The sequence below is a fragment of the Lithobates pipiens genome, unplaced genomic scaffold (assembly GCF_037356315.1).
Source record: "Lithobates pipiens isolate NorthernLeopardFrog02 unplaced genomic scaffold, aLitPip1_a1.2 Scaffold_27, whole genome shotgun sequence".
Classification (NCBI taxonomy): domain Eukaryota; kingdom Metazoa; phylum Chordata; class Amphibia; order Anura; family Ranidae; genus Lithobates; species Lithobates pipiens.
The window spans coordinates 77,055,567-77,071,873 of NW_027507788.1; the positions used below are offsets into that span (position 1 = coordinate 77,055,567).

Sequence of the window (16,307 nt, forward strand, 5' to 3'; positions counted from 1 at the left end):
GGTTTGTAGGTATAATATGTAATCTGATTTTATTATTAAATAGTATATAAGGATAATGCATTAGGCTGGTGCATATTCAGCCTACCACCAGTCTTTGGAGGGCAGCAAAGCGTGGTGCTTATATTTGGACCAAGAATGAGCCCGTAGATGCAATAGCATCTGAATACCACACTTGAGCTCGGGAGATTGCTTCTTCTATAGATGTTTGGAACATCGGAAGAATGGGGCCAAACTCAACTTTACAAGTCAGAAGAGTCAGGATATGCATATAATATGAGCTGTTTACAACTTGAAAACTGTGCCACTACAGCTTTTTTACAGCCATTTATCCCTGCACAAAAAACGGTACTCAGTACCATCCATCTTGCCTCTTTCTGCAGCAACAGATTATTATACTATTATGATAACATGTAACTAAAGGCTGAAAATAGAAAAATGTAAACAGGCAGATTTTTTTTTTTTTTATTCAGAAGATATGTGCAATGATGCTTCTGCACTAAGATACACTTAAATCAAAATAAAATACTGTGCTGTTGGCACATAATTAAAAACTCACCATAGCATAATCAAGGCAGCAGAAGAATGCCACTCGGGGAGAAGATCCTGTCAAGTCAATTACAACAGCTGCTGGTTACAATGATTATAGTCTTATTCCAGTGATTATGGGGGAAGAGAATAATATGTGACTCTGGGCATAGGGATATGTATACATTTTTGTTGTTATGCATTTGAACTTTTTATTTTATTTTTTTAAGCATCTGCATTCTACAACCACGTCAGTCTCATGTATGGTTCCATCTCTGAATTCTGTACAGTATCATCCTGTCCCACAATGAAGGCTTGGGCCATGTAAGTTGACTTTTTTTTTATCTATCTATTTATCTATCTATATACATATACATGAGAATTGCTTGAAGCAGAGCTCCAGCCAAAAGTAAGATCAAATTTAATAGCCCATTATCAACTTTTTCTGAAATAATAAACTTTGAATCCAGAGCTGACATCCCATAACCACCACCCAGTACTTCTTTTACACCACTAGATGTCTTCAACCTGATGTCCAGCATTCTTTAACACACTTCCTGAGCCCAGGTTGTCATGGCTTCACCCCAGTCCTTGAACTGGGCAGTGAAAGGAAAAGCATCACAGTAATGCACTTATCACTATGTCACCCTTTCTATTCTGAGCAACATGCTTCTTGTCAGCATGTGCCCTGATTAACTTATTTTGCTGCTTCTTCCTCTCATGCTGGAGCCCTGTTGTACAGGGACTGCAAGAGCTTGATTGTCACATTCGGATACTTGCATTGATTGCATTAAAAAAATTTTTTTAAATGATTTACAGAATTACATTAGTGTGTGTGTGTGTGTGTGTGTGTGTGTGTGTGTGTGTGTGTGTGTCTTATATCTGCCAACAGTTCAGCTTTAATAATGATAGTCTTACTGATGTTTGTTTCGGCATACCTAACATTGGATTCTCAGCACCTGCTTATCACAGGCGTTGAAGCTGATTCCTACCTTCCAAATGCATCTAGAGATATTTATGCTATTGGGATAATCTGTCCAGACTATTTTCCTACCACCATGAAGTAACTGATCAATTCAATCTAGTCTTATTATTATCAGTTATGTATTCCTTTGTCTAGTCCCTATAGTTCAGCTAATCTATCAATCTATTACGCCCAGCACATGTTATTGTTAATACCACAATGCTATCACCCTTGGCTATGAAATCAATACACGGTCTAAGGTCAATTAAATCTTTATTTCCCATGGAAATAATACAGCGTGCACAAGGTATCAATAGAAGTTACAATAATACATAGCATACAATCACAGTGCAATCTAAGCCATACTTATCCGACCTTCGCAGCCACACCTCATGATGGAATAAAGAGGGACAGAGAGAGACCTCATGGTCGCAAACCTTTTTGTCAAACATACCTCAGCCATACCACACCCTACTGCCAGTCCCATTTGGTTTGGACCAATCAGTGTTCACATGACAGCCCTCCTAATATTGCCATACTTGGCTTTGTGGCCAGTCCCATCTGATGTGCCCTGGGCCGTCTTTGTCATCAATCTCTTTGAAGCTTGTGTGCACCAGTTGGGCTGAAGGTAACTCCTTTGATATGCAGATTCTGCCACATTCCTCTACACATTCTAAACATGTGTCATGCAAACATCAACATGGCTGAGTTCGGCTGTACCAACAAATGCTGTAGAACCTTAGATATATAACGTTACTTCTTATTCACTTCCAACATATGCCGCTTTGCGCCTAAAAGGCGCATACCACCCTTTAGACACGGCTCCTTCTGAACAATCCATAACTGTCTCAACGTGTGTGGTTCCCCAACATGTGCTTCCGAACCAGTACCTGTAGCACAGTCCTTAGCTCGTGTAACGCATGGTTGTTTTCAACGAGCGCTCCAGAGACATCTCTCATGGAACAGTACACAATTGTCTTACCACGCTGTGTTTTCAACGTGTCCCGAAGCAGGTCCTATGGAGCAGTCCATAATTGTTTTACCATGTGACGTGCCGCTTTGCCACTGAGTGACACACCTCCACCACTCTTCAGCGACAGCTTCCATGTCACCATTCTGCATCTTGGGTATCTTCAGGACGGCAGTACAGGCAAGGGGTGTCCATTCATTCACCATTCACCAGCACCCATTCAGAGCAACATATCACCCAGCTTTCAGACCCAGAGTCTTGAGGAGGGCCTTTCTTGCCCATATTACTAGCCTACAATACCCATAGGTCACATTATACCACGCACATCAATCCTTATTACCGTAATATATACATATATATGCATTATGCACCCCGCTCCCAACCTCCTATAACCTTTTACTGTAACTACGGGTCGGGATTAGGCAGGCTTGCTCGCAGGTTAAACAAAAACAAAAACTCGCCTATGTCCTAAATAATACCTGGGTGCCTTCTTCCCAGCAATGACCTCTCCATCCAGAATACAGAGAGAAATAACTTCCCAACATTATTCGTTCCTCCCCATGTATTGATCTGGCCTATAAAGGACATCATGGTCATGCTTCCGACAAAGGGAAATATCAACCTGCCTCCAGCGTTCATCTTCTCTGATCACATGTGTGATATAGCCTCAAATGCAACAAGATAGAGTCCCCAGTCAGTAAGCCCATTGATGCCACCAAATATACAGACCAAGTCTGCACTTCTGTATATGAGAACATACAGCATAACACCTTTCACAATCCAACTTAGTACCACCCATACAGGCATTCGACCACTATTTTGGATTAGTGTAAGCAACGTGTTTTGGCAAAATCTTACTGAGCGGTGACGCTAACTCATCAGGCCACTGCCCCTCATACAGAGACAGTACAATCAGCTTGATGTTGGCTGATATTTCCACCTGCCACAGAGTGCGCGCCAGAGCCAATGACAGGTTTCTGTCCTCCCTACCAACCTCTCAACATGGTTGACAAAATCCGGAGCCACTCTAACCTGAGTTTTCTGTGACTTCATTGAATGTTATCAAGGATACCACCAATCTCCCGGGGTAACAAAGTCACGCTCCTTCTCTGAAGCTATGGCTGTGAGTTTGTTCCTCAGGAGGCTGATGTCCCCTCCATTAACAACACCCATCCCAGCTATTGTTCCCCCCCAATATAGTGCTGAATACATCCCTCCTCTTTCGGGTTACTCCTCAGAAATAAGCATCCTGCATGGACCTCATTCTCATCTCTGGGAGTAAGTCACTGGTACAATAACCGCACCTGATTCAGTGTATACTCAGCACATATAGGGTGATAGGTTTTTGTCAACCACCATGAGATGTTGCAGCACCATGTGGTGAAGTCCTACGGTACCCTGGTAGCCAGCGTTTGTTCCCTTTATTTTAACGGAGCATGCTCCTGTGTGTATTTACTGGCATTATCTGTGCAGGGTTTCAACCTCTCAGGTGAGACACCAACCGGGCGTATCTTCCTCATGTCTAGTTCTGGTGTCCCGCATGTCCTGTAACCGAAAGCTTCTCTCTAGGACCGCTAGGATTGAGACACCACCCCTACGAGGAAGTTTTCCCCCCATTGATGTGTCACCTGGCACCCTTTAGTCTGATCCACAGCTACCTTATTATGCATAAGCGCCAGTATGCCTCCTGGGTACCTGCACCATATTAACTCCGTTACACCAATACATGTAATACATTAAAACCTTTCTTCTTTCAATTCCTCCTTCCAACAAAAAAAACACATATTTTAAATTTTCATGTTTTGACGGATTGGATGTGTCATAACTCTTCCCCAACCTCCAACCCATTGCACATGTATAAATAACATGTTTGCACTCATCAGGAGAGACTTCAGCAAAAATATTTCACAAGTTCTCTTGCTAGGCACAGTCTTTCAGATTCAGCATTAGCACCAAATTGTCCATACGAAAAAAAACAGGTATTAATCTGAATCTTTCAGTTTTCCTTCTCTCCTGATGTTTATTGGAACTAATTTGTGGTATGGTGTGGCACAGACAAACTGCCAACCAGATGATCATCTGTCATCCATGTTCCAGAAGCCTCTCCAATTCTCGCTCCACTTGGATTCTGGAAGTGAAAAACAAGAGCAGTATCAAATTCTTATCCACAATATCTGCTTGCTTACCATGTTTACTTATAGTTCCCTCCTTGGAGCCCAGGACCTCAGTACTCCTGGCTTCTGCAACTCTGACCAAACTATCCAAACAACCATGACCTCTTTAGGCTGAACCCACTGTAAAATGGATCCCCATGGTATGATCAAAAAACGTTTAAAACTGAATGTCAGTGTTGCTTCTCAAAAACTTCAAATTTTACAAACTAAAAAAAACAATGCATCTATCTGTATCTTTACGATGTATGCACTACCCCTTTTCAGGTGACTGGTTCTAACTGAGGGCATTGTCAATTCCCCCCCTTTCAGGTGGATTAGACCTACTACTTTTCCACCTGAATAAAAATATAACTAACATAGAGGACTAAACCAATATCAACAAAAAAAATAAAAAATTTAGAAGAAAAAAAAATAAAATAAAAATAAAAAAATAAAAATGAAAATAAAAATATATATTTTTTTTTTTAAAAATTAAAAATCTGGCCATGATCACACAAACAACATGACAAGACAACCATCATAAAACAATGACAAACACTCAACTTTTAGTTAACAACATCCATGGACTTTTCTCCTGCAAAGAGTGCTTATTCCAATCTGAAATACAATTAGTTAATGGGGAAAACAAAAACAAAACAAAGCATATGTATCATCACAACATTTTAACTTCATTTGTAACTCTTTTTAGTACTATTATTTTTCATTGTTTGCAAACAATTACTAACTAATGAGCTCATGGTACCATGTGATAATCGATTATGCATTTACAATAACCTAACCCATGTTCTGCTATATTTTACCACTGTTGTTACTTTGAGAGACCTGCAAACAAATGCAAATGTCCGTATACGAATCAGTTTAACTTCTTCCTGGTCTCTGGAAAAAGGAACACACAAGTGATTACACACAATTCTTATGTTAATCAGCAGTATTGGATACTCAGGAAAAGTTTACAAAGACTGACAATAAGAGAAGAGTAAAGAAACACAAGATTAAAAAACTCATAACAGAAACATCTTTTAACCACACAAAAGAAAAACCACAATACCAATTCAGGGGTTTATCCCTAAAAGTACAAAACAAAAAAAAATGTATATCTATATCCAGGTCCTCTATCATATTCTGAACCTGAAACTTACATCAAACCTTTTTCATAGCCGGGAAACATTGACCAGAATATTCTTACCATGCTTGCAGCTCACTAAGTTCTGCTAACATTGTTTCCCCCAGTGCTATATTTGAGTAACCATGCGTCTATCTCCATTTTGACTCTACACAACTGTCCTACATATTGCTTTTTAGTTTCTAGACCCCGCATTTGCGTTTTACACGGGAAATGGGTTTGATTACTATTGGTTCCGTGCTGTGGATGGCTACCCCACCTGGCTGAATAACACACATGATGCCTTGGGGTCGTTTTCGGGTATAATTTCCTTTCGATATCATTATTCGCCGCCCGACAATATTTTGAAGTGTGACCCCCCCTTTTACACAAAAAACATTTTAGTTCTGGTTTCCCTGCATAGGCCATTTTTTTAGCATATGGCGCTGGAAACCCACATTGCTGGATAATATTACTGCGATTGGAATGCACAGACTTTACACTTTCGTTGTCTGAGGAGTCATCCGAAGTGTCAACTCCTGAGTCAATTTCAAGTGCAGTTATCCCACCTTTATTTGCTTCTTCCACATCGATTCCCATCACATTACTATCATTTGCAGTGATAATAGCATACGGGTTTTCTTCATATTTCACTTCTGGCTTTTCTATACACTGAGCATGTGTGGAGGGTACCTCCACTATTGCACACTTGGAGGATAATTCCATTATGGCTGCTTGTGCCTTAAGCCTTGTGATAACCTGCAAATTCTCAGCCTCCCTTTGATTCAAAGAGGCAATACAACTTTCTCTTAATTTACACGTTTGTTCTAATTCATCTAATCTCTGTTGCAATACACATTTCTCAGCCACTAATTGTTTAATCCGACTACAAGCATCCGCATCAGCCTTTTCAATCCTGATTGATATATCACTTACCTGTTCCATCACTTTTTCTCTATCAGCAAACCATTCTAATTCTTTTTGTTCTGCAATTTCTTTCATTCTCATTAACATGCATAAGGCATTGGCCATTCTCTGTTTCCTGCCTTTTTTTGATTTATTAAATATGCGACTGTTATGTGTATCACATTGTTTTAAAAGTTCATTAAACTGATATGTTAATTTACCTTTGTGAGTAATTTGAAATCTAATCCCACCATGCTTGCTAACGAAACCTTCAATGGCTTCCATTGATATGCTAATTAGCCTATCCACACCAACTGGTTGAGCAATCTTGCTTAGACAAAAGAAATCAGATAACAAATGGACAACAAAAAAGAAAAAAAAAAAATACGAACCGTTTAAATTTCCAGTGACTTGTGGTTCTACAGCATATAAGACACAAGGCACACTCTTCATCAATGCCTTGGTCTTCTATTGGACCAGAGCTATTTCACTCTCACGTGTGTAGAAATAAAAACCTATACTTCCCCCACTTTTTTCTCAAAGATGTATGGTAATTCCTGCCACTCTCTAACCAACACTGTGCATTAGCAATACACTAAACAATCAGATACCAAGCACACAAAGACATAGAGGAAGCTGTTTAGAAGCTAGCTTTGACCTGTAGTCCCCCTCCAAATACAAAAAACAACAACAACAAACAACAAATACAAATCCGTTTACCCACGAATTTCTGTAGGAGAACACACTCTTATTCAATGTCCTTCTACCCGATAGCAGGTCATAGGGAATTTCTATTGGGACATTGGGATATTTCCACTTTTCCCTCAAAATTGTATGATTTATCCTGTCAATCTGCGGTTATATCACATAACCAGGGATGATCAGTCCCTTATCTCGCCAGTGCGCCAATTTGCCCTCTGGTTACAGTTTCTGCAGCAAACACAACAATAATGTACATATATATATATATATATCAGTCACAATTCTCACCAGGTTTTACGCGTGCGTTTATACCAGTGAAATATCTCACAGAATTTTCCTGCTCATCCAAGCGTGGTTTCAGAATTCGCGAGCCAGCGCTAATCTTGTCCACACTAAAGATGACTTCCAGTTCTGGGTGGCTTTGAGCATCTGTGCTTACAGGGACTCAAACAAAAATACCTTAGATTTTTGTGGATTCTGTGTAAAAATATGTTTTACACGCCTTCTGGGGTGCCAAATGAAGTAACTGATCAATTCAATCTAGTCTTATTATTATCAGTTATGTATTCCTTTGTCTAGTCCCTATAGTTCAGCTAATCTATCAATCTATTACGCCCAGCACATGTTATTGTTAATACCACAATGCTATCACCCTTGGCTATGAAATCAATACACGGTCTAAGGTCAATTAAATCTTTATTTCCCATGGAAATAATACAGCGTGCACAAGGTATCAATAGAAGTTACAATAATACATAGCATACAATCACAGTGCAATCTAAGCCATACTTATCCGACCTTCGCAGCCACACCTCATGATGGAATAAAGAGGGACAGAGAGAGACCTCATGGTCGCAAACCTTTTTGTCAAACATACCTCAGCCATACCACACCCTACTGCCAGTCCCATTTGGTTTGGACCAATCAGTGTTCACATGACAGCCCTCCTAATATTGCCATACTTGGCTTTGTGGCCAGTCCCATCTGATGTGCCCTGGGCCGTCTTTGTCATCAATCTCTTTGAAGCTTGTGTGCACCAGTTGGGCTGAAGGTAACTCCTTTGATATGCAGATTCTGCCACATTCCTCTACACATTCTAAACATGTGTCATGCAAACATCAACATGGCTGAGTTCGGCTGTACCAACAAATGCTGTAGAACCTTAGATATATAACGTTACTTCTTATTCACTTCCAACACACCACAAGAAACAATCTTTCATAAAATTACACCCTGGTATATATATATATTTTTTTTATATACTGTTTCCACTGGAATGTGTGCATAATCCGGCAGACAGGAATTAGAATGTTGTCAGTAACATAGGTAACATAGGTGTTGCTAGGATTGTGAAAGGACTAGAGCACTCTTGGGTGCCCTTAGAGCGATGTTGGCAAATTGTGCATGTTGCACATCAGATTCAACAGTGGGTATAGCTTGAAGGGGCATAGTTAAATAGAACAAGTGCTTACTCACTGTGTGTGTGCTAAACACAGTAAACACTTGGTCAGAGGTATGTAATGTACAGCACAGCTTACACATACAACCAGTTAGACTATATGATATACAGCAGTATGTAATATATATACAGCATATACTCCTGGCCACGGCACTCTTTGGAGTTATCCATGATATGTACTGTGCAAGTGGTCAGTGTAGCAATCCCTTAGGCCGCGTACACACGGGCGGACTGTCTGTCCAACTTAGTCCGCTGAAACGTGTTTCAGCGGACAGTCCGCTCGTGTGTGGGCTTCAGCTGACTTTTTCAGCGGACAGTCTGGCGGACTAAGTCTTTCGGAACTTCCGGAATACAGTCCGCCCAACTTTGGTTTCAGCGGACAGTCCGCTCGTGAGTAGGCAAGTTGGACGGACTAAGTATGGCGCATGCTCAGAAAGGATTTACACGGCCGAAGGTTGCATTGCAGTGTATTGGACGTCGTATTTCTAGTCCCGTCGTACGTGCTGTACACGTCATCGCGCAAGCTTTCAGCGGACTGTCTGTTCATCGTGTGTGGTCAAGTCCGTTCATTCAAAAGTAGGACGGACTGTCTGTCGGATTGTCTGACGGACTTAGTTGGCCAGACAGTCCGCCCGTGTGTACGCGGCCTTACATTGGTGGTCAGTGGTGAAGTGCAGTGCCCCCTAACATTGACGACCAGTGGTAAAGTCTAATGCCCTTTTAAAGCGGACCTTCGGTTATTATTATTATTATTATTATTATTATTATTATTATTATTATTATACAGGTTTTATATAGTGCCAACAGTTTGCGTGCAGTGCTTTACAACATGAGGGCAGACATTACAGTTACACAGAGGGCAGACACAACAGTTACAATTTGGTACAAGAGGAATCAGAGGGCCCTGCTCGTTGGAGCTTACAATCTAAAAAAAAATATATATATATATATATATATATATATATATATATTTTTTTTTTTAAACTTTCCATCTATCAAATCTTCTGCACTTGTTTTTTTTAACTTTGGACAGTAAAACATTTTTTTCTGCCAGTAAGTACCTTTTATACACCCCACTTCCTGTTTCTTCTCTGGTAAAAAAGCCTAGGCTTATGACATCATGCACCTCCTTCCCTCCTTCCTCCTCCCCCTCTATAATGCAGGGATGGTGTCTGATAAAATATACTTCTGTTTTTAAGAAAAATTACTACATTGTTATTGCCTTTTTAGTAGTATCATATCCATGTCACTAAACCAGGGTAGTCGGGTGCAGACTGAGTTCTATAAAATCTTGTTGCCTTGCATTTGGAAGGCAGGAAGTTGCCATGGTGTTTTGTGAATAGGAGTTGCTAAGCACACAGTTTTTATATAATCGCAGCATTTTTTTCTTCTTTTTTTTTTTTTTTTACAGTCTATTCCATTTTTGACAATGTTATTAGTCACCCATTGTGGAATGCACATTTTACCTTTTTTGGTTTTTAATTCTGTGGAAACCTTTTTTCTAAATTGTAATTCTTAATGAACGTGGGCTGCCATATTTACTTTTTTCATATACATACTGCTCTTCCTGCTTTTAAAGTTTAACTTAAAGGCAACATTTTCTTTTTTTTCTAAGCTTTAGTTGGAATGGTAAAGGGTTAGAACCACTGTTAGAGTGAAACACGGACATGCAACAAAACTCTAATTGTCCTGATCACCAGTGTCCCTGGCTATTAAAGTAAACAGAAATAAAGGGGAAAGTCTTCCAATAGGGACACATCTCACTGTGACAACTGTCTAAGAGGAGATATATAGTAGTTAGTTTCATAGTTAGTAAGGTTGAATAAAGACACCAGTCCATCCAGTTCAACCTCAGTGAGTGTCTACAATTGTCCCTATCCCTGTACATTGCACACTCTCATGGGTCCCTACCCTCAAGGAGCCCACAATCCAAGGTCCCCATTCATATACCAGGGCCAATTTTGGACAGAAGCCAATTAACCTACCTGTATGTCTTTGGATTGTGGGAGAAAACCAGAGTACCCGGAGGAAACCCACGCAGGCACAGGGAGAACATGCAAACTCCAAACTCAGGACCTAAAGTGAGAGCTTCATGAGAAACAGATGGCAAACAAACTAACAATTCTTTAACTCTCCCCTACTTAAAAAATAAAAATAAGTTTTGGCTTTACATATGCTTTAATATTATTCACATGCCAGGTAGATACAGTAGTCATTGCCCTCCATCTACAGCACATAAACCGTTTTGAAAGTCAATGCTTTTAGGTGCATTGTAAATAAAGGTAGCTTGAGAATCACATGGTTTTCACTGGTTTTCTGACTATGACCCTGTGGAATATGGTTGATTGCATATCAATTATTATATATATATATATATATTATAATTATTAAATATTGTGTTTACACCTGTATGGTCACGTGTTTTGCTTGAGTCTGTAAAAGCTGCAGTCTGTTCTGATTCTGACAGTGACCTCCAGGATTGGTCAATCATTAACATGCTGTTATGTTGAAGTGATTGTTCTGCACCAGTAAGTTAATGTAATACTGTGAAAGGTAAACAAGGAACATTAACCGTGTAGTTACGAAGAATCCCATTTCTCTGTAGCTAATGCAGATATCTTTAAAAATTAAGCCACATACAAACTGATATTCGGTTTTCTGCAGATGCCACAAAATTGGAGCACACACACAGCTTTTATTGTTTTAAGGACACTGGTTTATGAGGTCTTTCTATCTGTATTACCAGTTCAACCAGCCTGTTGCAGCCATTATGAAGGCTACATGTTGACTTTTTTCATTATGTTAAAGTGGAAGTCCGATAAAAACAAGCAAAGCTTAAACCTGCTCCTGCACCTTTTTATTAGCCCTTTACTAACTATCCTTTAAAGGAAAAAGGCTTATACCTACCTAAGGGCACTCTAGTCTGGTCACATGGTCGGTTCTAGCCTCAAGGGGGAGGCAGGACAGCGGATAACGGATGCCCCATAGTAAGTCAATGGGTGAGGTCACTACCCAGGCTCTGTAGCAGTTGAGCTCTATCCATAAGCTGGCTGCTGGGCAGATACATGACTGGACCGAAATGCCCCTAGATTAGGTAAGTATACACATCTTTCCTAGTTAGTATAGGGCTTAGAATGGGGATGGTAGCAGGTTTAAGCTTAGTTGGGTTTTAATCGGACTTCCACTTTAAATTTAAAGTGAATGTATAGTGTTTTGCACATATTGGGTTGGTCTTTATTATGATCATGGTTTCATGGTCACTAGCCATGAATAAGTTAAAACATAGTTATGCATCAATTGTGATCATACAAAGTTTAACACTACCGTACAAAAAAGTGGCTTTCCTTCATTCAAACATCCACAACTTTCTCCAGCTACATTGCCAACCTTGTCTCGAAAGTATCACTCGAACTGTCCTTGCCGCTCCTCCTGCTCTCGAGCCACCTTGTCACCCCCCTGTAATTGTCGCCTCTAGGACTTCTCCAGAGCTTCTCCTATATTTTTGGATCTCTACCTCAATTTGTCTGACTTCATCCCTTCTACTCTGTCTTTAGACAGTCCATGAAAAGAAAAAAATCTTTAAGGAAGTTTTTCCCCGCTCCCTCCTAAACACTGTAATTTTTACTGCTTCCATCAAATGTATTAATTTTTGTATCGCTTGGCCCTTCCTCAAGTTTGTAAGCTCTTATGAGCTGGGCCCTCCTGTCTTGTATTGTAATGGTGTAGTCTCCCTTTATTCTGTAAAGCACTGCACAGACTAATGGTGCAGCAAAAACTTGGCTAGTATTTAAGATGTGCTAATGGTAGCGCACTTTTGGCCACAGCTTTTGCCAACATTTCCAGCAGACAAAAAGGCTGTAACCTGCATGGACTAAGGTGTGAAGGTTCAAACGGAATTTTGATTCATATTTACTTATCAAAATTCCAAGTGTTGCATAACTCGCAGCACACAGTTTTTTAATAAGGACTGCAAGGTCTTAGTTGCTTATAGAGATTTGGGATAAATCTTGGTAACATGGGATATCTCTTGGGTTACCAGAGAATATTTAATAATTTAGGCCTTTTTGCATGGATATGCATGTCATAGTTATGGATTCTTAGACACCAAACATAACAAAGTGCCAAGATCACTAATTATAATTGCATATTTGTAATTTATAACCCTGCTTGGTTATAATATGGGGGTATACATCTTTGACCAAATCAATACTTGCCTGTGGAAATTAGTTTAAGATGGCTTAAGCCTAGTACACATGGGCACTTCAATAGAAACTGGCCCACATTTGGCCCGTGTGTAGTGCAGCTGGTCCAACAGACCGGCCATATGGTCTGTCAAAGGTGTATGACCGAATAAGGTCTGCCAACCGGCTCCTGATCAGCCTGACCAGAGTGTTCTGGTGTGGGGGGGGGGGGGGGGGGGACCATCCCCCTTATCAGAACACAATAGCTCAGCCGGGGAGATCGCTGTACTAGCACTGGATTGTTAATACAGGGGGGTTTTGTTCAACGTTTAGGGCTTTGGTCTGAAGTTTAAAGCAATTTTTTTGTTAGTCGTGCTCTCTTTTAGAGTGCTTTGAGAATCCTTTGCAGCAGACATGAGGCACTTCTACAGCAACAGGAGTAAAGCCTGTTCAAATCTCGACTGGTTCAGCAGGAACTTGGGTACAGCCAGCTTGTCAGATTTTTCGACATATGGTTACTGCCACCGGCTATAGCCACTATCCGTAACCATTGTAAACTGCCAGCCAGAAATGCCCCCCCCCCCCAACTGGCAGAATACAGTAGTGCAGCGGGGGGCTTCTTGATAAATATCAACTTATGGTAGGTCAGTGGAAGTGCTGTAAAATTGAATGATTTTGGTATTTTGATATGTGGGAACTTTTTGCTGTCTTGTATTAGAATTGCCTGTAATGCTGCACAGCAACCAGTTAGATTTATACTTCAATTCTTCTGCTGTCAGTTTTCATTCAGGCCAAAACCTGATATGTTCATGTGGGGCAAGTAGCCATTTGGTAATAAAGGAACTTTCATGGATTTTTTTACAATGAATGTTTGTTATATATGTACTGAATTGGCCAAAAAAAGAGAAAAGAAAACACAGATAAACAGGTACAACTTATGTTGGAGGATTTGTTTCATCTGTGTATCACTTAAGGCCAGTCATTTTAATGGGTATATGTAAGCGTTTACAACCACTTTAAAGTGGTTGTAAAGTCTCGTGTGTGTTGTGTGTTTGATTTTTTTTTTTTTTTTAATAACAAACAGGTTATACTTGCCTGCTCTCTTGCAGTGGATTTGCACAGGGCAGCCTGGATCCTCCTTCTCGGGTCCCTCTTCGCTGCTCCTGGCCCTTCCATGTCGTCGCCTGCTTTGGGGGCAACTGAGCTGCAGCTCCCTGTATCCATTCAGACCCTGAGACATGGCCCGGCTTGTGCCCCCCCCCCCCCTCCCCCTCCTAACTGACATTGACAGCTGCGGCAGCTGCCAGGTGGCCGAGGGACTCTCGGACAGAAGCTGAGGGTAAAACTGATGGACTGGCTAAGCATTTCTCCAGACCTAAACCCTATTTGAGCATCTGTGGGGCATCCTTAAAACAGAAGGTGGAGGAGTGCAATGTCTCTAGCATCCACCTGCTCCATGATGTCGTCATGGAGGAGTGGAAGAGGACTCCAGTGGCAACCTGTGAAGCTCTGGTGAACTCCATGCCCAAGAGGGTTAAGGCAGTGCTGGAAAATAATGGTGGCCACACAAAATATTCACACTTTGGGCCTGATTTAGACATTTGTGTGTGTGTATGTGTATATGTGTGTGTGTGTATATATATATATATATATATATATATATATATATATATATATATATATATATATATATATATATATATATATATATTATAAATTTTAGAGCGAGGAGAGGCACACACATTGTGATAAGCATATATAGGCTGTTGGTGACCTGTTGCACAGTCTGAAAGTGTTTTCTTCCTGCTTATTAAACACTGGGCTTGGCTTGCTGTTAAAAGTCATGGTAGCAGGAAGTCCTGTAAAAAGGGACAGGCCCACTTATGGAATTTATTCTATTGATAGGAAAACAAAACTCGCCATGATGATTTGTGAGGTGAAATGTCTAGGATGTTGTTGCATAGTAAGTCAGGCTATAAAAAGACACTAAAGTTTAATCAAGCTCAGTCAACAGAAAAAATTTATAGGAAGCCTCCATATACCCACAGCTAGGGATGAGCTTCGAGTTCGAGTCAAACTCGTGTTGGACTCGAACATTGCCTGTTCGCCTGTTCAGCGAACAGTGAACAATTTGGGCTGTTCGCAGCAAATTCAAAAAGCCGGAACACCCTGTACAAGTCTATGGGAGAAATCTAAAGTGCTAATTTTAAAGGCCAATATGCAAGTTACTGTCCTAAAAAGTATTTGGGGACCTGGGTCCTGCCCCAGGGGACATGGATCAATGCAACAAAAAGTTTTAAAAATTGACATTTTTCAGGAGCAGTGATTTTAATAATGTAATATTCCTTTAAATGTGGTACCTGGGGGGTGTCTATAGTATGCCTGTGAAGGGGCGCATGTTTCCCGTGCTTAGAACTGTCCCTGCACAAAGTGTCATTCCGCAGGAAAAGAGAGGGGGACGAGAGAGCGCCCCCCCCCCGAACCATACCAGGCCACATGCCCTCAACATTGGGAGAATGCTTTGGGGGTCTGTGACCCCTCAAAGCACCATGTCCCCATGTTGATGGGGACAAGGGCCTCATCCCCAAAACCCTGGCCGGTGGTTGTGGGGGTCGGTGGGTGGCTTATCCGAATCTGGAAGCCCCCTTTAACAAGGGGACCCTCAGATCCCAGCCCCCCCGTTTGAAATGGTAAGGGGGTACCCCTACCATTTCACAAAGAAAGTGTAGAAAATGGTTAAATAAGACACACACTTTTGAAAAATTCCTTATTTAAAAAAAAAAAAAAAAAAAAAAAGATTACAGCTGTGGTAATCCACTCTTGCTATCCAGCGATGGATTATCATGTCTCCGGGGTCCAGCGATGGCTGATCTGATCCAGCGACGGAAGATTTTCAGTCCAGCGCAGTCCATCCATCCATCTTCTGTCTCCACTGAGGAGACACTGCGGGGATCCCAGCGCTGACGTTTCTTATATTAGGAGGGCGAGGCCACCCATCACCTGACCCCGCCCCTCTGACGCTAGCGAGGGAAGCCAGGGGTTTCCCAATGACGTATGGGTGACCCCGCCCCACTCTGATGTAACGGAAACCTGGTTACATCAGAGGGGGCGGGGTCACCCATACTCATTGAGTGTTCTCTGTATTACGGGGCCAACAATTCAAAGTGATTTTAAAAGACTTTTTTTTCCTTGCGAAATGACACTTTGTGTAGGGACAGTTCTAAGCATGGGAAACATGCGCCCCTTCACAGGCATACTATGGACACCCCCCAGGTACAAAATTTAAAGGAATATTACACTTTTATTGTTTCACTTTAATCATTA

At 41.0% G+C, this 16,307-nt stretch overlaps 1 protein-coding gene across 4 annotated transcripts in view; it reads left to right on the plus strand.

Annotated features, from left to right (window-relative positions):
* LOC143933929 (MOB kinase activator 2-like) overlaps positions 1-16,307 on the plus strand; it is a 90,527-nt gene that overhangs the window by 60,686 nt on the left and 13,534 nt on the right. For all 4 annotated transcript variants that reach the window (XM_077457085.1, XM_077457088.1, XM_077457086.1 and 1 more), the window contains one exon: positions 756-849. In XM_077457085.1, the coding sequence (XP_077313211.1) occupies positions 756-849 (94 nt within the window). The remainder of the gene's footprint in view (positions 1-755; positions 850-16,307) is intronic.